At 44.0% G+C, this 24,819-nt stretch overlaps 1 protein-coding gene across 12 annotated transcripts in view; it reads left to right on the forward strand.

Annotated features, from left to right (window-relative positions):
* Positions 1–1,215: 1,215 nt before the first annotated feature.
* The window catches only part of NUB1 (negative regulator of ubiquitin like proteins 1), a 37,609-nt gene continuing 14,005 nt past the window's right edge, over positions 1,216–24,819 (forward strand). For 3 of the 12 annotated variants that reach the window (XM_055284588.2, XM_055284590.2, XM_055284593.2), the window contains exons 1-8: positions 1,639–1,791; positions 5,284–5,402; positions 9,614–9,781; positions 11,957–12,015; positions 13,354–13,424; positions 16,310–16,492; positions 16,670–16,764; positions 20,664–20,770. In XM_055284588.2, the coding sequence (XP_055140563.1) occupies positions 5,286–5,402; positions 9,614–9,781; positions 11,957–12,015; positions 13,354–13,424; positions 16,310–16,492; positions 16,670–16,764; positions 20,664–20,770 (800 nt within the window). In that variant the 5' untranslated portion in view covers positions 1,639–1,791; positions 5,284–5,285. Of the gene's footprint in view, positions 1,792–3,543; positions 3,685–5,283; positions 5,403–9,613; positions 9,782–11,956; positions 12,016–13,353; positions 13,425–16,309; positions 16,493–16,669; positions 16,765–20,663; positions 20,771–24,819 lie in introns of those variants that run through there. The other 9 variants (XM_055284584.2, XM_055284587.2, XM_055284585.2 and 6 more) reach the window with 7 other exon arrangements.

The raw sequence follows: 24,819 nt of genomic DNA on the forward strand, positions 1-24,819 counted from the left end.
TTTCCTGGTAGTCTACTATGTAAATGTAAAAGTGAAACTGTCTTTGTTACTCATCTCAGAGAAAGCCCTCAGAAAACAATGTCAGAACAGATTCTGTTGTCCTTCTACCTTGCTGCAATTGCTACTGAGCAATCAACGGGCTTGTTCCTGATGTGCCAGAAGCCAACACCATGGCACTGGCTTTTGAGAAAAGAAAGGCTTTATTGTGAATTGACTGTCAAGGAGACATGAGGAAACCCTCAGCTCTGTCTCCTTGAGCTGGGGGCTGGGTTGGGTTTTATAAGCATAGGGTAATGACGCATGATCGGATTAGATTTTGCGATGAGGTGATGCTGGGATGCTCATCTGACTGGACCCTGCCATGGGGTGACACCAGGGCTTGATCTGATTGCATTCTGGATCTCACCATGCAGTGCCCATTTCTTAATTCAGTCTCTGCTTTGATCTGAGCTCTCAGGTTCTGCCCCTGGTTGCATACTTGGTTCATCTGGGCATCCTCAGTTTACGTGTGAAACCTTCCATCTGGGAGTCCGTGCAACTGAAAAACAACTCACAACTTGGGTATATAAAAGGTGAATCAGATTGGTCTGGTGCGGTTGTACAGTTATTTGATATCCCTTTGTCAGAAGTCAAAATTACCACAAATTTAGATTAAAAATCTATTGGTTTTTATTGATTCATGAATCAGGATGGCATCTTCTCTAAAAATTTAGAAACGGTGCTCCAATGAGCTGGGCAGAGGAGGTGGGCTTTATAGGTAGAAAAGGGCTAAAGAAAGCAGCAACAGGGAACGAAAAACGGATTGGTCACTGCAAGGTTACAGCAGTCCCCTCTTATCCACACACAGATGGTATGTCCCAAGACCCACAGTGGATGCCTGAAACTTCGGATAGTACTGCACCCCATTTTATATATATATCTGTATATTATATATATACACACTACATTTTTCATATACATACATACCTACGATAAAGTTTAATTTATTAGGCACAGTAAGAGATTAACAGCAATAACTGATAATAAAATAGAAGCTTCACTGCTGAACACAGCCTTGGGAATAGGACCTTGGAAGTAGGCAGAGCTCCCTAGGTCTTGTGGTCCCTAGTGGCCGTGGACAGCATGGGGGAGGAAATTCCCGGGAAGTAGCCTAATTTCACCCCAGGGAAGCCCCTGGTGGGATTGTGGAGGGCACGGTGAAAAGCCGCTGGTTTAGGGAGGGGGTCCAGCCTAGGCTGAGGAATGAGATGAGGGTTGGGACGGTCCCGACCCTTCCCCCAGCCTCCTTCAAGGATTCTGGAGAAACAAAGCCAGGATCCATTTCCTCTTGATGGCTGGCAAACTGGGCCCGGGCGGGAGGTCCTGGAAGCCTGAGCCTGGGGCGGCGTTGGACACCAACTCCCAGGTCCTCGCCCCACAAGGCCACATCCTCGCCCAGCCCCGCCTCCACTTAGCTCCGCCCCGTCGCGGCTCCGCCCCGCGGTAACCACGCCCACACAACCGTACCCACGCTTCGCCTTGGCCACGCCCACAACCCTCTTTCCAAGCTGCGGCGGCGGCGAAGGCAGCAGCGGCGGCGGGGGCGGGGCTGGCCTCACCCGGAATGAAAACAAACGGCGGCTGCCGCCGCATCCGGGCACTCTGCTGGTCGCGGCGGGCGTGGCGTGGCGCAGGTGAGGACCCGGCGGCCGAGTGTCTCCGGCCCCAGCCTCAGCAGCATTGCTTGGCGCCCGGGTCCGGGTCCGACTGGGCACTTCTCCTGGCCCGGGGTGGAGCGGCCGCGGGGCGGGGGTGAGCACCCATGCGTGGAGCTGGGCCGGGGCCGGGAGCGGCGGGCCGGGCTTCGGGACGTGCTGGCCGTTCGGGGCCCTTTGGTTTGCGCTGAGTTAGGCAGAGGTGTGGGGTATTTAAAAGAAAATATTGAGTGTATTGGTTTGGGGAGAGAAAGGAATAAATATGTCTATAAAAAATTAGCCAAATGCTATACTTGAATCGTAACACTCCGAGTATACCATTTGGGATTTATTTGCAATCAAAGCCAGATTTTCTTTGCTATTTAATGACAAGACACTTGATTTTCTCGAACCTTGACGACCTGATTCTATCATTTTCCCCTCCTTCCCTTTTATTTTTAATCAAGAATCTTTCATTTTCCTAAGAAAAAATGAATGTGTCTTGACTAGATGTAGTTGTGTTTCAACTATATATAATGTATACTTGAAAAGCTGTGGCTAAATGTAGCATTGATCGATTCATTACAAAAGTGAAAGTGAAATTTTTTAAGGATCGTTATAACGTTTCCCTTTCTATTTGGACCAGGGAGTGATATTAATGAGTTTCGTCTTTTCTTAGTTACAATGTGAAACATTGTATGGCATGCGTGAAACTTTTTCAGTTCTCATTTCAGTTAAAATTTACTAGGAGGCTGAGGCAGGAGAATGGCGTGAACCCGGGAGGCAGAGGTTGCAGTGAGCCGAGATTGCGCCACTGCACTCCAGCCTGGGAGACAGAGTAAGACTCCGTCTCAAAAAAAACAAAACAAAACAAAACAAAAAAAACAACTGACTTATTAAACTTGACTTAAAATATGTCACCACTTACTCTGTTGTCTATAACTGAAGTTTCTTAAGTTTCAAGAGAGTGGTTTAATTTTTTTTTAACATTAAATCTTATTCGGTGTAACCCTGGAGCTGTTGTTTGCTCCCTGGAGTGTCTGACACGCACTAGGTTTGTAACACTCCTTCGTCCTTCTGTCAAGTGGTGGCTTGGATGGCATCTTTTAAAAAAATTTTTATTTGTTTATTTTTTTTAGTAGAGATGGGGTTTCACCATGTTGACCAGGCTGGTCTTGAACTCCTGACCTCAGGTGATCTGCTGGCCTCGGCCTCCCAAGTGCTGGGATTACAGGTGTGAGCCACCGCGCCCGGCCTTGGATGGCATCTTTGAGTACCGCATCAGCCTTTCGAATTGCTTGGCTCCGGTAACCAGCCTGTGAAATTACTGTCCCCCAGTGGGGAGACAGTAGGGTTGCTGTGATATTTTATTCAGAATTTCTGAAGATTCATGAGTAGCATGTAAAGTAGTCTTTTAAGTTATTTGTGTTTGAAAAGCTAACGCTCTAAGTACTAATATGCTTTGCTGTGATAAGCCGTTTGTCAGTGCTTGAAAAATGGAGGATTCTCCCATGGGCCACCCAGGTTGCACACAGCAACCTCCTTGGCTGTGTTATTCCTTCCTCTTTTTTCTCCTCCCTGTCCTGATTAACCTAATTCTTGTCCCCGCAGTGACATAAAATAGATTCGAACTTTCTTTTAAAAAATATTTGTTTATGAAATACACAAGCTACCAAAGTTTTCAAAGATTTCCAAGTTGCATGAATTGGGTTAGGGGGGACGTGGAATACTGGCCCTCAATAGAAAAAAGAAATTTATCTCGGTAATATTAACTCATATTTTTTCCACTCTCTAGAACTTGTCTTCATCATTCAGGGGCTAATAACATTTTTCTTTACTTATTGCTTGTCTGATTTGGGAAACCTTAAAGCGCTGCGCTACTCCTGCCAGCTGCCTCACATCTCAGCCGCCTCACTCGCACCTTTGAATTGCTGTGCTAGTATGGGATGAGTAGACAGCGCCATCGCGGCACGTACTTCTCTGGGAGAGACAGGTTACATACCTGGAACAGGCAAGCAGCAAGGGACTCCATGATGGAAGTTCAGAGTCCAGTGTTGTGGGTGGAAGTTAGATGCTGCCTAATTTTGTGTCTTTGCCTGAGTCATGGTACAAACTCAGGGCCCTGGTTTTCTCAGCTGTAAAATGATCTGATCAGTGTTAGATTTGAATAGTAGGGCCGGACGCGGTGGCTCAGGCCTGTAATCCCAGCACTTTGGGAGGCCGAGGCGGGCGGATCACAAGGTCAGGAGACTGAGACCATCCTGGCCAACATGGTGAAACCCCGTCTCTACTAAAAATACAACAAATCAGCCGGGCGTGGTGGCGGGCGCCTGTAGTCCCAGCTACTGGGGAGGCTGAGGCAGGATAATGGCGTGAACCCGGGAGGCGGAGCTTGAAGTGAGCCGAGATCTTGCCTACTGCACTCTAGCCTGGGCGACAGAGCGAGACTCCGTCTCAAAAAAAAAAAAAAAAAAAAAAAAAATAGTAGATGTGCTGTTAGGCTGTTAATCAGAAAATATGCAAAATTTTCCTAGTATTGTAATCTTTTTAATTAAAAAAATTCTGACATAGAAAATATTTATATATTTATTATTTTGAGACGGAGTCTCACTCTGTTGCCCAGGCTGGAGTGCGGTGGTGCCATCTCGGCTCACTACAACCTCTGCCTCCTGGATTCAAGCGATTCTCCTGCCTCAGCCTCCTGAGTAGCTGGAATTACAGGTACCTGCCACCACGCCCGGTTAATTGTTCATATTTTTTTTTTTTGTAGAGACAGGGTTTCATCATGTTGGCCAGGCTGGTCTCGAACTCCTGACCTCAGCTCCTGAACTCAGCCTCCCAAAGTGCTGGGGTTACAGGCCTGAGCTACCACACCCATCCGAAAATATTTATTATTGATAGTTTACAGTTCAAGCAAGCTTTTCTTTATATTTAACTATCAGGATGGTTGGCCTTTTGTTTTATGTTAAACTAGCCAAAGTATGAGAGAATTTACAAGCTCACGCCTGTAATCCCAGCATTTTGAGAGACCAAGGTGGGTGGATCACTTGAGATCAGGAATTCGAGACCAGCCTGGCCAACATGGCGAAACCCCGTCTCTACTAAAAATATGAAAATTAGCTGGGCGTGGTAGTGCATGCCTGTAATCCCAGTGACTAGGGAGGCTGATGCAGGAGAATTGCGTGAACCCAGCGGGCAGAGGTTGCAGTGAGCCAAGATCGCACCACTGCACTCCAGCCTGGGCAACAGAGCGAGACTCCGTCTCAAAAAAAAAAAGAAGTTCATGTCTCGAGGGATTTATCTTTCTCTTATTTTCTCATTTCTCTTAGATAACAGAATAGCAGATTAAGAAATAGAAACATGTAATAATCCTTGCTACATATTAGCAACTTTGAAATACATATTGTATATATGTAATATATATAATTGAACATATATTTCTATATATATTTTTAGAGAAGTCTGGAGTTCGTTTAAACCATAGTAATTTATATTTAATGACAGAGGAAGGGAGCTTTGCTTACCCAACAAAACACCTTAACGTGTAGGTAAGTTATTAACATTTTAAAATGCGGTGTGGAGTTTTATTAATGTATTGTTTTGCTTTCAGGGATGGCACAAAAGAAATATCTTCAAGCAAAATTGACCCAGTTTTTAAGGGAAGACAGGATTCAACTTTGGAAACCTCCATATACAGATGAAAATAAAAAAGTTGGTTTGGCATTAAAGGTATTTTTCTTTTAAGACATCAATAATTAGCAGCATTATAAATCTCCTTGGTAAATAAGATTCTGAATTGTCAGGCATGACCATATAAACTTTTGGCATAACCAAAAGCATTAGTGGTGAGCGGGTACCCACTTTTTACTAGGAACTGACAACCTTATTTTTGTTTATTAATATTTTATTCACATGAGGATGTTATCTAATTTTTCAGGCATATATTTTTAATACCATCACAGGATTACATAACATTATTTATCTGGAACTCATTTTGACCCGTTAGTGCAACAGTATTGGTGCCAGTAAGTAATTGCATTGTGTGTTCAAAGTGACAGTGTCTTGGCTCATTCTCGGTCATCTGCTGTGAAACAATCGCTCCTTTTTCCCCCAGTTTTTTTGATGCTATCACTATCAGTGTTCGTTTTTCCAAAATAGGTTTTTTCTAACAGTTGTATCTCAGTTTTTCATGGCATCATCAGAAATGATATTGTATGTAAGTGATGTTTCTAGAAACTGAAGTCTGCTTGCTTTTCTAAGCAGAGAAACAGTACTCATTTTTGCCAGAAATCTATCATACTGGAATTTCCTAGCATGTACTTCTCTGCTGTCAGTCAGAGTATCCTGAACATGATGTAACATTTATCAGGGACTAAGGATTGTCATGAGGCATTAAATTGCTCTGTGTTGTGACATAATGATGTGCTTGGGAGGTGACAAACTGTATTAGGGTCCTAGTTCTTCTCTTTCTTCTGTTCCAGGCGGGCCTCACTTTTTCTTTGCAACCCGCCTTTTTTTTTTTTTTTTTTTTTGAGACGGAGTCTCGCTCTGTCGCCCAGGCTGGAGTACAGTGGCGCAATCTTGGTTCACTGCAAGCTCCGCCTCCCGGGTTCACGCCATTCTCCTGCCTCAGCCTTTCCGAGTAGCTGGGACTACAGGCGCCCGCCACCACGCCCGGCTAATTTTTTTGTATTTTTAGTAGAGACGGGGTTTCACCGTGGTCTCGATCTCCTGACCTCGTGATCCGCCCGCCTCGGCCTCCCGAAGTGCTGGGATTACAAGCATGAGCCACCACGCCCGGCCTGCAACCCACCTTCTGACCTTGCTTCTGAATTTACTTGTTACAGTCTCTTGGTTTAGAAACTAGGTGTGGCATAAAGGAAAAATATTTGGCCTTTGTCCCTGGTTCCTGGCAGAGCCAAAACTCTTGGGATTTCCTAAGTAGTAAGCATGATAGGAGCAACCTTTGTGCTAATGAGGCTTGGTTGCCCCTAGATAGTTTCAGGATGGGGCTAGTCACCGAAAGTACCAAGCCGTGATTAGACACTTGAAACTTTCCACCCTCCCCTCCAACCTCTGGGAAGGGGAGATTGAGCTGATGACTAATACTAATGGTCAGTGATTTAATCAGGCCTGCAAAATGAAACTTCCATACAAACCCCTAAATGACAGATTCTGGGCAGCTTCCAAATTGGTGAACACATCCACATGTTGGGTTGTACACCCCCAACTCCATGGGACAGAGTCTTCTATGCTCAGGACCCTTCCAGACCTCGCTTTAGTACCTCTTCATATGATTGGTCATTTGTATCCTTTGTAATGAACTATATTCATAAGTATACCATTTTCTGGAGTTCCGTGAGTTGTTCTAGCAAATCATGGAACCTGAAGGAGGTGCTTGTGTGAACCCTCAACTTTGTAGCTAAGTCAGACAAAAGTATGGGTAACCTGGGGACCAGATACTTGGTAACTGGTATCTGAAGTTAGGGCTTTTTTGTGGACTGAGCCCTTAAACCTGTGGAGTCTAATGCTGACTCTGGGTAGTTAGTGTCAGAATTGAATTGTAGGACTTCCAGTTGGTGTTAGAACTGGCTGGTGACAGGAGGAAGAAAGAAATCCTCACTAGTTAGGTTTTCTAGAAAATTATAGAAAGTTTTTAAAAAAGTATTTATAATGTATATTCTAGGTTTTAAAAAGTATGTATATAAATACAAAAATATCAAGAATGTATTTTTAAAATATGTTAAACATCGTTAACATAGGTATATTCTTCCTCTTTTCCTACGTAACTATTAAAAAAATGTATTGCTGGACACAGTGGCGCATGCCTGTAGTCCCACCTACTCAGGAGGCTAAGGCAGGAGAATCACTTGAACCCAGGAGTTGGAGACTGTAGTATGCTATGGTCCCACCTGTGAATAGCCACTGCACTCCAGCCTGGGCAACATAGTGAGACCCCGTCTCTAAAAGAAAAAAAAAAAAGTATATATAGGTTTCTGTTACTTGCAAAATTTATTTTTCCTTTTTTTTCGAGACAAGGTCTTGGTCTGTTGCCCAGGCTGGAGTGCAATGGCATGGCCATAGTTCACTGCAGCCTCGAACTCCTGGGCTTAAGTGATTCTCCCACCCCCGCCTTGGGAGTAGCTGGGACTACAGGTGTATGCCACCATGCCTGGCTGATATATTTTTATTTTTTGTAGAGATGGGGTCTCACTTTGTTGCCCAGGTTGGTCTTGAACTCCTGGGCTTGAGCAATCCTCTCGCCTTGCCTTCCAAAGTGCTGGAATTACAGGCATGAGCCATCGCGCTCAACCTATACTCATATCTATAAAGTTTTCCAACTTCACTTTTATCATGAACATCTCTTCTGTCATAAGTTTATGCTTACACCATAATTTTTACGTACTATATGGTATTACATTATGAATTTAATGAAACCTTGACCTTTAGGGTTTTTTGAAGTGTTTACTGTTTTATGAGATGTTTAATGAAACATTAACCTCAAATGCAGATACAGATTGAGAGGAGTATCCCATAACTGAAATATTTGGGACTGCAAGTGTTTTGGATTTCAGAATGTTTGCTTTATATCTAGTAGTTGGGCATCCTAATCTGAAAATTCAAAATTCAAAATACTTCAGTGTGCATTTCCTTTGAGCATCTCCAGATGCTGAATTTTGGCGATTTCAGATTTTTAGATTAGAGATACTCATCTGGATTCTTTTTTTTTTTTTTTTTTTTTTTTTTGAGACAGAGTCTCGCTCTGTCACCCAGGCTGGAGTGCAGTGGCGCGATCTCGGCTCACTGCAAGCTCCGCCTCCTGGGTTCACGCTATTCTCCTGCCTCAGCCTCTCCGAGTAGCTGGGACTACAGGCGCCCGCCACCACGCCCAGCTAATTTTTTTTGTATTTTTAGTAGAGACGGGGTTTCACCGTGGTCTCGATCTCCTGACCTCGTGATCCGCCCGCCTCGGCCTCCCAAAGTGCTGGGATTACAAGCGTGAGCCACCGCTCCCGGCCCCATCTGGATTCTTTTGGGGAGGAACCATAATGACTTTGCTCTCAGTAATAACTGGTTCCCATCCTTTCTTGAGCCCTTTCAATCTTCTTTTTTTTTTTCTCAATTCTAAAGCTCTCCCTTACAAATAATTTTACAACTAGTACCTATGATTTACAGATTTTCATTAAGAAAATTGTTTAAGTCCAACTTGATTTGTTCTCACAAATTTGGAAAATTGGAATATTTTCTGTTTTTTTTTTTCATTTTCCCCTCCAGTGGAGTTGAACAGTTCACTATACTTTTTAAATAGATTGCAGTCATATAAGTCATAGCCCACCCTTTTCTTCCCCTTAGAAGATTCTCGATTATTATTATTATTTTTATTTTTTTACTATTTGTAGGTAGAAAACATTTGTCAAATAAATGTTTTTGTTTTTTGCTTTTTGTTTTTTTGTTTTTTGACTCGGACTCTTGCTCTGTTGCCCAGGGTGGAGTACAGTGGCACAATCTTGGCTCACTGCAGCCTCTGCCTCCTGAGTTCAAGTGATTCTCCTGCCTCAGCCTCCTGAGTAGCTGGGTCTACAGGCACACACCACCATGCCCAGCTAATTTTTGTATTTAAGTAGTTATGGGGTTTCACCATGTTGGCCAGGCTGGTCCCAAACTCATCACTTCAAGTGATCCACCTGCCTCGGCCTCCCAAAGTGCTGGGATTACAGGCATGAGCCACCGCGCCTGCTCTCAAATAAATGTTTTCACTTTTTCCTGGACTCTCTAAACTCCACACCTCTCAAGATGTCAAGCCACAGTGTGGACTGCAGTGTAACGGGGCGACCTCCACTCATCAGAGTTGATGGCCTTAAGAGTCTTCCATTCCCTTTTCTATATTTTGCCTTTTTTTTTTTCAAGTCAGTATTGCATTTTCTGATTTTTCTTGATAGGACCTTGCTAAGAAGTACTCTGACAAACTAGAATGCTGTGAAAATGAAGTAGAAAAGATAATAGAAGAAATACGTTGCAAGGCAATCGAGCGTGGAACAGGAAATGAAAATTATAGAACAACGGGAATTGCTACAATCGAGGTGTTTTTACCACCAAGACTAAAAAAAGTGAGTAATTTCCCTAAATTTGAGTAGGCACTAATGTCTGGTTAGTGATGTGATCAAATAAATTGTTGTTTTTTTGAAAGTTACAATCCAAAGTTAGAATTCTTTTAAGTGACTTTACATATTGAACAATTTATCAACTTGAAAGTTAATGTTACAGATTCTTAAACTGGAACATTCCCAAGGTAGGCTTTTAGAGACCCTCTTGGGCTTCTAAAATGCCACAGAGCTGTATGTCACATTCTGATCCTTTCTAGAGTGTGAACGTTGAGAAATAATGGAGAATAAAGGACTCCCAAGTTTCCTAGAAGCCTGTGCAGGAGGACACAGCACAGAAGGCTTCATCCTTTTCCTGTTTCAATAGAGGTCAGAGGGCAGTCTGCTGAGTGCTCAAGCAGGGCCAAGGAGATCTGGGTGGGGCCACCTCCTCTCATTGCCATGGCCAGGTAGTTTGCATCTAGGAATGTCACTGTGGCAAGGCACCCAGGGCCTCTTGGGAGGATCAGTGCCAGCACTCTCAGAAGAAATAAGAGTATAGGCTCCAGCCCTGCTGGGTCTATGGGTTTTTCTCCTCATGTGTGGAGATGAGAGATCGTAGAAATAAAGACACAAGACAAAGAGGTAGAAGAAAAGACAGCTGGGCCCGGAGGACCACTACCACCTAGACGCAGAAACCGGTAGTGGCCCCGAATGCCTGGCTGTGCTGTTATTTATTGGATACAAGGCAAAAGGGGCAGGGTAAGGACTCCAACGATTGATAAGGTCACAGGAGTCATGTGTCCACTGGACAGGGGGCCTTTCCCTTTTAGGTAGCCGAGGCGGAGAGAGAGAGGACAGCTTACGTCATTATTTCTTCTATGCTCTTCTCAGAAAGATCAAAGATGTTAATACTTTCACTAATTCTGCTACTGCTATCTAGAAGGCGGAGCCAGGTGTCCAGAGCAGAACATGAAAGTGAAACAGGAGCGTGACCACTGAAGCACAGCATCACAGGGAGATGGTTAGGCCTCTGGATGGCTGTGGGCGGGCCTCACTGATGTCAGGCCTTCCACAAGAGGTGGTGGAGCAGAGTCTTCTCTAACTACCCCAGGGAAAGGCTCCATTTCCCGGCCTGCTAAGTAACAGGTGCCTTCCCAGGCACTGGCGCTACTGCTAGACCAAGGTCTGCTAAGTAATGGGGGCCTTCCCAGGCACTGGAGTTACCGCTAGACCAGGGAGCCCTCTAGTGGCCCTGTCCGGGCATAACAGAGGGCTCACACTCTTGTGGTCACTTCTCACTGTGTCCCTTCAGCTCCTATCTCTGTGTGGCCTGGTTTTTCCTAGGTTATAATTGTAGAACAAAGATTATTGTAATGTTGAAATAAAGAGTAATACTACAAACTAATAATGATATTCATATATAATCATATCTATAATCTATTTCTAGTATAACTATTCTTATTCTATATATTTTCTTTATTATACTGGAACAGTTTGTGCCCTCAGTCTCTTGCCTTGGCACCTGGGTGGCTTGCCGCCCACATATATATTAATATGTAAAACCTCATACATGAATGGTCATAGCAACACTATTCAGTAGCTGCGAGATGGAAATAGTCCAAATGTCCATCAACAGATGAAGGGATAGATAAATGTGGTCTATTCATACGATGGGAAACTATTCACAATGCAAAGGAATGAAGTGCTGATGCGTCCACTGTGTGGGTGCACCTGAAAACACGATGCTCAGGGAAGAAGCCAGACACAAAAGGCCACGTACTGCACGATCCCATTTATATGAAATGTCTGGAATAGGCAAATCTGTAGCAGCAGAAAATGGATTAGTGGTTGCCAGGGGCTGGGGGGCAAAGGGGAGGGAATGGGGTGCAGGCCATGGTGTTTCTTTGAGGGATGATGGAAATGTTCTGAAATGTTAAAGACGTCCAGCCGTGTGAGACAGGCCCCTCTGAGCAGCCCTGCCTGGTGGTGCCACGCTGCCACCCCCTTGAGGACGTGCAGGTCACAGGGTCAGCCTGTGCTGGTTATGTTCTGTAGACTTCTAGGCAGGCAGCATTTTAGTTCTTAACAGTGAACTAAGTTTATATCCTCTGCCGTCAGCTTTACTGATTTCACAGGGTAATCTCTCCAAAATATGTTAAATTCAAGTACATTTTACTTTATTTGTCTTATTTTTAACAGGATAGGAAAAACTTGTTGGAGACCCGATTGCACATCACTGGCAGAGAACTGAGGTCCAAGTAAGTATCTGTGTGCTCTGTGTCCTGGGTGCTCTGGGCCTTTTTACATTGGTTCATTTGATCCTCTGTGAGCATCCTCTTAATATAGGTAGGGCAGGTATTATCTTCATTTTATAAGAGAGAAAATTGAGGCTTTGAGGTTGAAGGACTTATTAGAGCTGTCACTGGTAGGTAAGTGGCAAAGTGAGGACTCAAGACTTGCAAACACTATTTCCTGGTGTAACTTCCGAGCAGGTGGGAACTCCATGCCTATCACATGGTAGGCACTTGGTGCATATTTGAAGGAATGAGTGAGTGATATAAACAGGAGACACCTGGTACTCACTAGCTCATTAGTTTTGAATTATTATTTTTTTCCCTAATGTACTAATAGCTTGCTATGACCTTCAGCACGGTGTTTTATCTGATTTCAGGCTGTTGGCCCATCTGTAAAACACACACACACACACACACACACACACACACACGTCTGCAACATACTAGTGAAATCCTAACTTTGAGATCTGGTGGGTTATTTCATCTCCTTATATGTTTTAAAATGGTGTTTGGAGCACCTCTAGGTGCTGATTTTCAGCTGATTTTTCTCATTTCCTTCTTTGGTCTACATCAGGGCTGTTAGGGGTGGATTCAGGAAGTGGCATTCAACACACATGCGTAGAAGATCCTGTGGCTCAGCCCCCATTATGGGCTTCTCCAGGGAGACCACAGAAGGTATAGGGGGTAGATTTTCTCCGGATATGCAACTAGGGCTTCCTGTTCACATGGATCTCCACATGGAGACATGTGGTCTCCACTGCCTGAGGAAACAAGCAGTAAAACAGAAAGTTTAAAAAGGACCTTGTCTCCTACAGTTTCAAACAGCTGTCTAGTAAGATGGTTTTATTGTGATGTTTGTGAGTCAGTCAGTTGAAATCCTGGGTGTTTCTGATAAAATGTATAAAAGAGCTATCATGATTAAAGCCTTCTTTTAAAAAATATTTATTTTTTAGAGACAGGATCTTGCTCTGTCACCCAAGCTGAAGCACAGTGGCATGAATATAGCTCATTGCAACCTCAAACTTGGGGTTCAAGCAGTCCTCCTACCCAAACCTCCCAAGCAGCTAGGGCCACAGGCATGGACTACTAGGCCTGGCTAATTTTTAAAAATTTTTTGTAGAGATACGATCTCTCTGTTGCCCAGGCTGGTCTTGAATTCCTAGGCTCAAGCCATCTTCCCACCTTGGCCTGCCAGGGTGTTGGGATTACAGGCGTGAGCCACCAGGCCCGGCTAAAGTCTTTTTAATGGATAATAAATCACAATTTTGTTTTCCTACAGTTTTCACTGGTTTTATTTTACAGAATAGCTGAAACCTTTGGATTTCAAGAAAATTATATCAAAATTGTCATAAATAAGAAGCAACTACAACTAGGTATGTATGGCAAAGTATGCATAATTTTTCAATGAACCAAATATAGAAATAATGACTTCCCTTTTTTTCTCACTGTCTTTTCAAAAATTTGTAGCTTTATTTCATTTATAATCCAAAAGTGATTTAGAAGTTTACTAAAATAAAAAGGTAAAGCAGAAAATAGCTTTTCCAGTAAATATTTATTGTCTGCTCTATGATAGCGGGAAGAAAGACACTCATTACAGCTTAGATAAAATGATAGAGAATGGAATGTGAGGTGTGCTGAGTGTAAGATGCCAGTTCCAGCAAATTCTTCTTGAGGGAGAAGAGCAAAGGCTGTGTGAGGACAGTGGGGAGGCCATGGTGGCTCTCAGTTCCAGACTGAGAGCCTTATGGCAGAGCACTATGGTGTGAATTTGAGGAACTGAGGAAGGTCCAGTGTGGCTGTGTGTGGACAGTGAGGGGAGGGGAGTGCTTTTTAAGGATGGAGGGGCAGGCAGAGGCCACACTGTGAATTCCAGGAGACATCTGACATTGTGTGGAGACATTTTTGGTGGTTATAACTTGGTGACGGAAGAGGTTGTGCTGCTGTCATTTAGTGGGTGGAGGCTAGGGATGCTGCTAAACGTGCAATGCCCAGAACAGGCCCCGCAACAAAGACTTGCCCAGCCCAAGATGTCAGTAGTGCAGCTGTTGGGAAAAGAGAAACTAGATGACCTTACTCAGTGTTAGTACATTTCTCCTAAGATAAATGGGAAGACATCTATGCTGCGGAGTGATACGCAATTCTGTTTGTGTTTTAGAAAGGTCACGCAGTAGGGGAATGTATTTGAAGGTGGCATGAGTTGTCTTGGGGAGACCAGTTAGCTATTGCAGCCATCCATACAAGCACTGTAGCCCATTGGTTTTCAGTGCGTTCCTGTGGCCTCGAGAATGAAGTTCACATTTCTTAGCTTGATCTAAGACAGCCCTTCACAGCTCACCCTAGCCTTCCTTTCCAGCGTCGTCTCTAGCAATTTCCCATTGTCTATTTTAGATGTGATGGATATCTTTTCACTGTTGCCTCATCCCTCTGTTAATTCTGTTTGTGCCATCCTTCACTGGACAGAAATCCTTGATTTTGATGTCATCAAATCCATTGCCTATGGTTTGTGTTTTGTTGAAGTCCTTTCCCTAACCCCAGGGCCACAAGGATAGTCTACATTTTCTTAAATATTACCTTAATCTGTAAGAGGTCTTCCGTCTGTCCAGAGTCCCTCTTTCTATAGAAAGTCTAAGGGTTCCTTTATTTTTCTTCCTATATAATTCATTAAATAGTCTGTCTTTTCCCTGCTGATTGGTGGTGACCCTTTCTGGGGGGCCCTGTTTCTATACTTTCTGTTCTTCCTACTCACCTGTGGTGTTTTTTATTACTGTGGCTTTGTTGCAGTCTTAAAATCTGGTGACCTCCCCCCACCCTTGCTTTCTTTTTTTAATCAAGATGGCTTAACCACTGGTGGACCTTTATTTTGTGTGTTAATGTTAGAAAGGTTGTCATATTTCTCAAAAGAAAAAAAATCCAGCTAGTTTTCCAGAAATGTGTTTACATTTGTGTTTTTTAGTTCACAATATTATTTTGTTATTTTAAAATCTGTTTGCATCTATGTTTACCCTTTTTTATTTTGTTTATTTGCATCTTTGACATAATTTTTGTTAGATTTGTGTATTTGGCTAATTTATTCATGGAGCCAGCTTCTGATTTTGTTACTGTTTTCTTTCCTTCTGTTTCACTGATTTCTGCCCTTTATTTCTAATTTATGTATGAGGAGACTGAGTCCTAGAAGATAGGTAGTTTATTCAGGGCCGCAGAGTTAAAACGGTAGATGGAGCCCGTGGTCTTTGCTTTTATTTATTTATTTAGAGATAGGGTCTCTATCTGTCACCCAGGCTGGAGTGTGGTGGTGCGACTGCAGCTCACCGCAGCCTCTACCTCCCAGGTGCAAGCAATCCTCCCACCTCAGCTTCCCACTGAGTAGCTAGGACCACAGATGAGCACCACCATGCCAGGCTGATGTTTTATTTTCTGTGGAGACGGGGTCCACTGTGATGCCCAGGCTGCTCTTGAACTCCGGGGCTCAAGTGATCCACCTGCCTCAGCCTGCCAAAGTACTGAGATTACAGGTGTGAACCACCACGCCCAGCTGGTCTTTGCTTTTAACCATGACAGACTGCAGTACAGCTTCTTGTTTGTAGCTGTGAATTGGCTTTATTATTTTTCCAACTAGAGGGTAGGAGAGGTGTGTTATACTTTCTCATTTTCCATTTATATTGTCTAGCACAGTGTTCTCCCTGTAGTAGATTATCAAATATTTGTTGCTTTGATCTGGTCTTAGGCTGAGAATAAAGAAGATTAGAAAAGATGAATTTAGTTGATTCTATTGTTGTTAGCTGATTTTAACCACTGCTTAACAGTGACATAGTTACAACCAAATGTAGGCATATTTTTAGCAATTATGTGGTGTGATGGTATGCAGGATTAAGAATTCCATTTTGTCCAGGAGCGAGGGCTGATGTCTGTAACCCAGCACTTTGTGAGGCTGAGGTGGGAGGATCGCTTGAGCCCAGGAGTTCAGGACAAGCCTGGGCAACATAGTGAGACCTCATCACTACGAAAAATACAAAAATTAACTGGGTGTGGTGGCATGGGCCTGTAGTCCCAGCTTCTCAGGAGGCTGAGGTGCGAGACTTGCTTGAGTCCAGGAGATGAAGGCTGTGGGGAGCCATGATCGTGTCACTGCACTCCAGCCTGGGTGACAGAGTGAGACCTTGTCTCAAAAATAAAAACAATTCCATTTAACATAGAAAATGGACTGTTACCTGGTAAGCTTAATGGCTTTTTAAAATAATAGGCGATTCTGATTTTATAGGGAAAACCCTCGAAGAACAAGGCGTGGCTCACAATGTGAAAGCGATGGTGCTTGAACTAAAACAGTCTGAAGAGGATGTGAGGAAAAACTTCCAGTTAGAGGAAGAGGAACAAAATGAGGCCGAACTCAAAGAAAAACAAATCCAGAGGACCAAGAGAGGACTGGAAATACTGGCAAAGAGAGGTACCCAGAGCTTTGGGCTTGTCACCCACTCAGCTGCTTAGGGGCAGCACTGGATCACACAGCTGGGGGATCACGGCTCTCACTGAGTTTCACCTCAACCATCTAACATTTTTGATATTGTCGTCATCACAACTGTTTAACATTGAGTTAATGGAGGTCCTTTTGGTTTTGTTACAGCAGCTGAGACGGTGGTGGATCCAGACATGACACCGTACTTAGACATAGCTAACCAGACAGGCAGATCAATCAGAATTCCCCCATCAGAAAGAAAAGTAAGTACTATGAGAAATGTGTGGCCTGTTCTTAGATTTGTTGTCAGGGCAGAGGTGGTTTTTAGTTACTTTATGTTGGAAGTGTTGTAAAGGGTTGGAAACAGTGCTCCATCTCCAGCCTTGTAAACAGAAAATGTCACCACGTGGTGAGCACTGGCATCCAGTGGGCCTCACCCTGTGCTTTTCAGTGCATTAGTACAAAATGTCATGCCTCACTGTCCTGGAGCAGTGACTTTCAACATACCTGAGGACACGACCCACTGCCTTCAGTGCATGCAGCTTCCTGTGGCAGTGCTTTATGTTTAGTTTATTTTCCTAGAGGACCATGTCCCCTAAGGGATGGATCAGAATAGGGGCAGGGAAACTGTGTAGTTTGGGAAAAGTCCACAGGTGATTCTGACATCTCTTCCATTTCCTCATACTCTTTCCCTATTCTATAATTTGGAATAGGTAGGCGGGGGTTTAATCTTAAATATATCTATGGGGTTTTTTTGTTTGTTTGTTTTTTGTTTTTGAGACGGAGTTTTGCTCTTGTTGCTCAGGCTGGAGTGCAATGGCACAATCTCAGCTTACCACAACCTCCGCCTCCTGGGTTCAAGTGATTCTCCTGCCTCAGCCTCCCGAGTAGCTGGGATTACAGGCATGTGCCACCACGGATGGCTAATTTTGTATTTTTAGTAGAGACAGAGTTTCTCCATGTTGGTCAGGCTAGTCTTGAACTCCTGACCTCAGGTGATTCGCCCACCTTGGCCTCCCAAAGTGGTGGGATTGCAGGCATGAGCCACCAAACCCTGCCGTGTTTTTGTTTTTTTAAGACACAGGGTCTTGCCCTGTCACCCAGGCTGGAGTACAGTGGCACCATCATAGCTCACTGCAGCCTCAACCTCCTGGGCTTGAGCGATCCTCCTGCCTCAGCCTTCTGGGTAGCTGGGACTACAGGTACACACCACCACGTCTGGCTAATTTTTTTTTTTTTTTTGAGATGGAGTCTCACTCTGTCGCCATTCTCCTGCTTCAGCCTCCTGCGTAGCTGGGATTATAGGCACGCACCACCACGCCTGGCTAATTTTTGTATTTTTAGTGGAGACGGGCTTTTGCCATGTTGACCAGGCCGATCTTGAACTCCTGACCTCAGATGATCCACCCGCCTCGGCCTCCTGAAGTGCTGGGATTACAGGCGTGAGCCACTGCGCCCAGCCCCATGGGGGTCTGTATAGCAGCATTCTGGAACTTGGACTCTAAGATCAATCTCTGAGCAAGGGTTCAGTAGCTTCTTACAATGAATGACTATGGGTCAAATTAATTTTAATTTTTCTGTTTTTAAGGGACGGTTTCGTGTGGGCTTCACTCTATGAGTTTTTTTGTTTAAAACTAAAGATTAAAGTTTTTTTTTTTTTTTTTTTTTTCTTGAAAAGGAGTCTTTGTTGCCCAGGCTGGAGTGCAGTGGTGTGATCTCGGCTCACTGCAACCTTCGCCTCCCAGGTTCCAGCGATTCTCCTGCCTCAGCCTCCCGAGTAGCTGGGAGTACAGGCGCGCCCCACCATGCCTGGCTAATTTTTGTATTTTTAGTAGAGACGGGGTTTCGCCATGTTGGCCAGACTGGTCTTGAACTCCTGACCTCAGGTGATCCACACACCTCGGCCTCCCAAAGTGCTGGGATTACAGGTGTGAGCCACCATGCCCAGCTGGATTAAAGTTGTTTTCATAACAGAACTATGTGGATCAGTGTTTGAGTTATCAGTAGATTGATGTTTGTCTTTTTTTTTTTTTTTCTGTGAGGCAGAGTCTTGCTCTGTCATCAGGCTGGAGTGCAGTGGTGCAATCTTGGCTCACTGCAACCTCCGCCTCCCGGGTTCCAGCGATTCTCCTGCCTCAGCCTCCCGAGTAGCTGGGACTACAGGTGCACGCCACCACGCCCAGCTAATTTGTATTTTTAGTAGAGATGGGGTTTCACCATGTTGGCCAGATGGTCTCGATCTCTTGACTTCATGATCCACCTGCCTCGGCCTCCCAAAGTGCTGGGATTACAGGCGTGAGCCACTGTGCCCGGCCAATGTTTGTCTTTTGAAAATGATGATTACTTGCCCACTGCTCTCTTACATTGAATCATGACATCCAGATCTCTTGGGAAAACCTTTGTCACAGGGGTCCCCACCCCACATGCTGCAGATGGGTACCAGTCTGTGGCCTGTTAGGAACTGGGCCACACAGCAGGTGAGCAGCAGGCAAGTGAGCATTACCGCCTGAGCTCCGCCTCTTGTCAGATCAGCGGCATTAGAGTCTTAGGAGCATGAACCCTATTGTGAACTGCGCATGCGAGGGCTCTGGGTTGTGCGCTCCTGATGAGAATCTAATGCCTGATGACCTGGGGTAGAACGGTTTCATCCTGAAACCATCTGCCTTCCTCCTTGTCCGTTGAAAAATTGTCTTCCATGAAAGCAGTCCCTAGTGCCAAAAGGTTGGGGACTGCTGCTTTATCAGACTGAATTATTTGAACATCTAAATTGAAAAATCTAATGAACTTCAAAAAATTTTGGATCACCTTTTAAAAATTGTTTTGGGGCTGGGTTCGGTGGCTCATGCCTGTAATCCCAGTACTTTGGGAGTCCGAGGCGGGCAGATCACGAGATCAGGAGATCGAGACCGTCCTGGCTAACACGGTGAAACCCCGTCTCTACTAAAAATACAAAAAAATTAGCCAGGCGTGGTGGCGGGCACCTGTAGTCCCAGGTGCTCGGGAGGCTGAGGTGGAAGAATGGCGTGAACCCGGGAGGCAGAGCTTGCAGTGAGCCGAGATTGCGCCACTGCACTCCAGCCTGGGCGACAGAGCGAGACTCCGTCTCAAAAAAATAAAAATAAAAAAATTTGTTTTGGAAATACTAAAGTTGACAAATAACTTCAGAAAAAACTAGATGATTAAGAATAGAAAGTGAGGCTGGGCGTGGTGGCTCACGCCTGTAATCCCAGCACTTTGAGAGGCCAAAGCAGGCGGATCACAAGGTCAGGAGATTGAGACCATCCTGGCTAACATGGTGAAACCCCATCTCTACTAAAAATACAAAAAAAATATTAGCCAGTTGTGGTGGCAGGCGCCTGTAGTCCCAGCTACTCGGGAGGCTGAGGCAGGAGAATGGCATGAACCCAGGAGGTGGAGCTTGCAGTGAGCCAAGATCGCGCCACTGCACTCCAGCCTGGGCGACAGAACAAAAAAAAAAAAGAATAGAAAGTGAAATGAATGCCCTTTTTAAAGATACAAGCAGCTGGGTGCTGTGGCTCCCGCCTGTAATCCCAGCACTTTGGGAGGCCAAGGCAGCAGATCACCTGAGGTCGGGAGTTCGAGAACAGCCTGGCCAACATGGCAAAACCACATCTCTACTAAAAATACAAAATTAGCCGGGCATGGTGGTGCATGCCTGTAGTCCTAGCTGCTCGGCAGGCTGAGGCAGGAGAATCGCTTGAACCCAGGAGGTGGAGGTTGCAGTGACCTGAGATCGCACCACTGCACTCCAGCCTGGACAACAGAACGAGACTCTGTCTCAAAAAAATAAAATAAATAAAATAAAAAGGATACAAGCATTACTGGCTGCTTTTTAATATGTTTAGTCTGAATAGAATATTAGAAGTAGATCAGATTAGCGGATACGAAAATAAACTGATGAAAGCAAAGGGCCAAGTGCTGGTTAGGATCGTATCAGCTACATTAAATGAAGTGTTTGGCTTCAGTATTTAAATGAAATAAAGCTTTAATTAATTATATTTTTCTTAATTTTGGCTTTTAGATTGAGTTATGATCTTGTTTTCGTTTTTTTAATTTGTTTTTTAAAAAGTAATATGCTTTTAATATAATTTGCCTTATTATATTTTAAAGTGATGTTTTTTAAATTCGTATTTTTTCCTAGGCCCTTATGTTAGCTATGGGATATCATGAGAAGGGCAGAGCTTTCCTGAAAAGAAAAGAATATGGAATAGCCTTGCCATGTCTGTTGGACGCTGACACATATTTCTGGTAGGCGCTTTTGTATTTGGTGAACACCAGCTTTAAGGAAGATGGCCCAGACTATACAGAACACCCTGCCACGCCCTTGAGACTGCAGACTTTCACCTGCGACAGCAGTTAATGTAAAAGAGTAGTTATGGTGTAGACTGGTGAATTTTTTCTTCCCTTTGTATTTCTAATTGACCTTTCCTCCCTGTAAAGAATTTTCAAGCAGGTAGGATATCCTCTCTTCTTCTGTACATGTGCTATGTTGCTAGTTGGAACTTTCCATTATAAAGTTTCCCGTCAGCTTTTCACCTAATGGTTTTGGGGTAGTATTGATGATTATTCCTCACATCCATTGTTTAAGAGCTGTATAATGGTGATATTATTCCTTCTGCACTTCTTATTTTTTTTTTTGAGACAGAGTCTCACTCTGTCACCCAGGCTGTAGTGCAGTGGAATGATCTCAGCTCACTGCAACTTCCATCTCCTGGGCTCAGGTGATCTTCCCACCTCAGCCTCCCAAGTAGCTGCGATCACAGGTGCACATCACCATGCCCAGATAATTTTTTTGTATTTGTTGTAGAAATGAGGTTTCACTGTGTTGCCCAGGCTAGTCTCAAACTCCTGGGCTCAAGTGATCCACCCACCACAGCCTCTCAAAGTGCTGGTATTACAGGTGTGAGCTGCTGTGTCGGCCTTTTTTTTTTTTTAATTATAGAGATGGGGTCTCCCTGTGTTGCTCAGGCTGGTCTTGAACTCCTGGACTCATGTGATCCTCCCGCCTTGGCCTCCCAAAGTGCTGGGATTACAGGTGTGAGCCACCGCACCCGGCCTCCCTTCTGCATTTATTGCTGGAATTCTGAAAAATTTTTGTTTGCTCATCAGTTATTTTATATGCGGAGGTACAATTTGTATAGGAAAGATAGAATAAAATACTTTGTTCCTTTCTCCTTATTTTCTTGTTTTCAGAATAAATGAGTTGCTTCACTATCAGCCTCCAAAGGTGACCAAAGAGGTTTCTTTCTCCATTTTCTTAAGTGTCATTATTAACCATGGATTTAAAACATTTGGTGTGTTTCAAGCTTCAGTGCTTACATTGGTCATGCTGGCTGGCAGGCAGCCCATGTTTTTTTGACTTGACCCTGCTAGTCTTTGCAGTCTCTGATTTCTGGAATCCAAAGATACTCCAGGCTCATCTTGGGCATTTAATGCCCAGACCAGGAATCAGCAATTTCCCAAGGAGTCCTGGTTCCTCTTCATGGGAAATGGTACTAAGAGACTGTGATGCAGACATATTCAACATTTGAAAAGTAGACTTGATTTTTTGAAAATGGTCAAAAGTTAACAAATTTAGTGTTAACTTCTTTTCTGTTTTGGTGCATTCCCAAGATAATACTGTATACTCCCAGAAGATGAATGCAAATATTTATAGTTTTCCATTGGTCAGTGCCTTTGGGTTCTAAGTGAACAAGTCCCAAGTTTAACGTACACAAAGAAGGGACTGGGAGGGGAGGGGCCGGGCTGGGAACAGTGAGAATGAGGGCTGGTGGGTGCCTCTGGGGTTCTCTGTCTAGGCCTCTTTCTGGATGTCAGTTTCATTCTCTTCTGCAAACAGTGTAGGGTCAACAGGCTTTAAATTAGGTCCTAAAAGTTTAGGTAAATTTTTCATTCCCTTCCATAGTTGTTTCTAATTTTTTATTATGGAAAATTTCAAATAGACATAAAAATTAGTATAATGAGCTTCCATATACACTCATAATCGAGCTTCAGCAGCTATAAAGACATGGTTGATCTTCATACATCTGTGTGAGCCTCTCTCAATCTTTTTACCCTGGACAAATCCTTGAAATAATTTTTAGGTCTCAGGGAACCACTGAATACAAATTTGGCTACATCTTCAGTTCATAGTACATTAACATGTTCGGTAAGTAATAGGTATAATAATGAAATAATAATTGTCAATGTCTTTCTGAGTAGAGAAAGTTATTTTTTTTCTGGGCATCTATTTATCCTGGCCAACTTGTTAGCATATTTTTGTGTGTGTGTGATTTCTCCCTTTTCATAAAGGAAATCAGCAGTAATGTAAGCCAAATAGAATGCAGACAGAGGAAACTTCAGTTTTTCCATTTCCTTTTCCATTTGATTCTCCCCTTAACTTCTCCAAGTAAGCTAGAAGTTCTGTCACAACTTCCTACCATATGTCTTGGAGTATGGTATGTAGTATGACCAAGAATGGTTTCTTTCCCCAAATTGTATGAAACAGTGACTTCCTGGCAGTGCAGGACAGTGACCCTGAGGTGGGGAAACATGAGGGGAGCTCAGTACCTGGAGAAGTTTCAGGCTACGGGGCAGGGAGGGCAAACCCAGGCAGAGCCTTTGCTCCCTGGAGTTAAGGAGATGGAGCTGGGCATGCAGGAGGCCAAGGAGGTGAGAGGAGCGAGCTGCCAGAGAGAGGGTGTCAGAGAGCTTCAGAGGAGCCCTTTGAGTCTTCTGCTCAGTGATGATCAGCACATGTGTGTGAGGAAACCGCCCAGGGCTGGGCAAGGTACCACGTGAAAGAAGCAGGGAATAATCCCCCAAGTTCATAGAAGGCCAGGAATAGTTTATGTTCCCACCAGCCAGAGTGGAGAATTTGGTAGTCACAGGGCGTCAGATAGAGTCTTCAGAAGAGCATTGCCTCAGCACTAGGGCATCATTTGGTCCCACTTAACAAAGCTTAAAAGCTAGTCCTGAACAGTACCCTTAACTTACTGCTTTCAAATAAGTGCATCCCTAACAAAGCTCAATAATTTAGCAATTCAAAAATATCCAGCATCCACTGAAAAATTAGCACGCATGCAAAGAAACAAGCAAATGTAACCTATAACAAGCAGAAAAATCAGTCAGTAGCAACAGATCCAGAAGTGACACAGAAGATAGAATTAACAGACAAGGACATTAAAACAGTGACTGTAATCCATCTGCTCAAGTAGTCAGAGGAACAACTGAACATATCAGATAAAGACATGGGAGACATTCAAAAGACCCACGTTAGAATGTAAGAGATGAAAAGTACAACATCCGAGATGAAAAGTACATTAGGTGGGATGAACTGCAGAATAGACACTACAGAAGAGAAGATTAGTAAATGTTAAGGCAATAGAAACTCTCTGAGAAAACAGAGAAAAGACTGAAAAAAAAATGAACAGAGCATCTGCAAGCTGTGGAACAATTTCAGGCGGCCTAAAATGCATGTAATTGGAGTCCCTGGAAAGGGAGGCATGTGGGACAGAAAAAATACTTGAAGAAAAAAATGGCCATAATTTTTCCCAGTTTGATGAAAACTATAAACCCCCAGATGCAATGACTTTAATGACCCCAAAAGAAATATCAGAAAAAACTACACTATAGCACACTATAATCCAATTCCTTAAAACCAGTAAGAAAATTGAAAATGACTTTTTAGCTAACCTTTCTTGAAAAAAGTTAGGTAAGTTTGGCTTTTTTTAAATTTTATTTTATTTTTTTCAGACGGAGTCTCACTCTGTCGCCCAGGCTGTAGTGCAGTGGCACAATCTTGGCTTACTGCAATCTCCGCCCACTGCAACCTCTGCCTCCTGGGTTCAAGCGATTCTCCTGCCTCAGCCTCTCAAGTAGCTGGGATTACAGGTGCCCACTACCACTCCTGGCTAATTTTTGTATTTTTAGTAGAGACGGGGTTTCACTATGTTGGCCAGGCTGGTCTTGAACTCCTGACGTTAGGTGATCCGTCCGCCTCAGCCTCCCAAAGTGCTGGGATTACAGGTGTGAGCCATCGCGCCTGGCCTAAAATTTTTATGTTAAATAAAGAAATATTAATTTCAAGAAAGGTAAGCCTGGCCGGGCGCAGTGGCTCACGCCTGTAATCCCAACACTATGGGAGGCCAAGGCAGGCAGATCACGAGGTCAGGAGATCAGACCATCCTGGCTAACGTGGCAAAACCCCGTCTCTACTAAAAATACAAAAAATTAGCCGGGCGTGGTGGCGGGCGCCTGTAGTCCCAGCTACTTGAGAGGCTGAGTGAGGCAGGAGAATGGCGTGAACCTGGGAGGTG

Source organism: Symphalangus syndactylus, chromosome 6 (genome assembly GCF_028878055.3).
Source record: "Symphalangus syndactylus isolate Jambi chromosome 6, NHGRI_mSymSyn1-v2.1_pri, whole genome shotgun sequence".
Lineage (NCBI taxonomy): Eukaryota > Metazoa > Chordata > Mammalia > Primates > Hylobatidae > Symphalangus > Symphalangus syndactylus.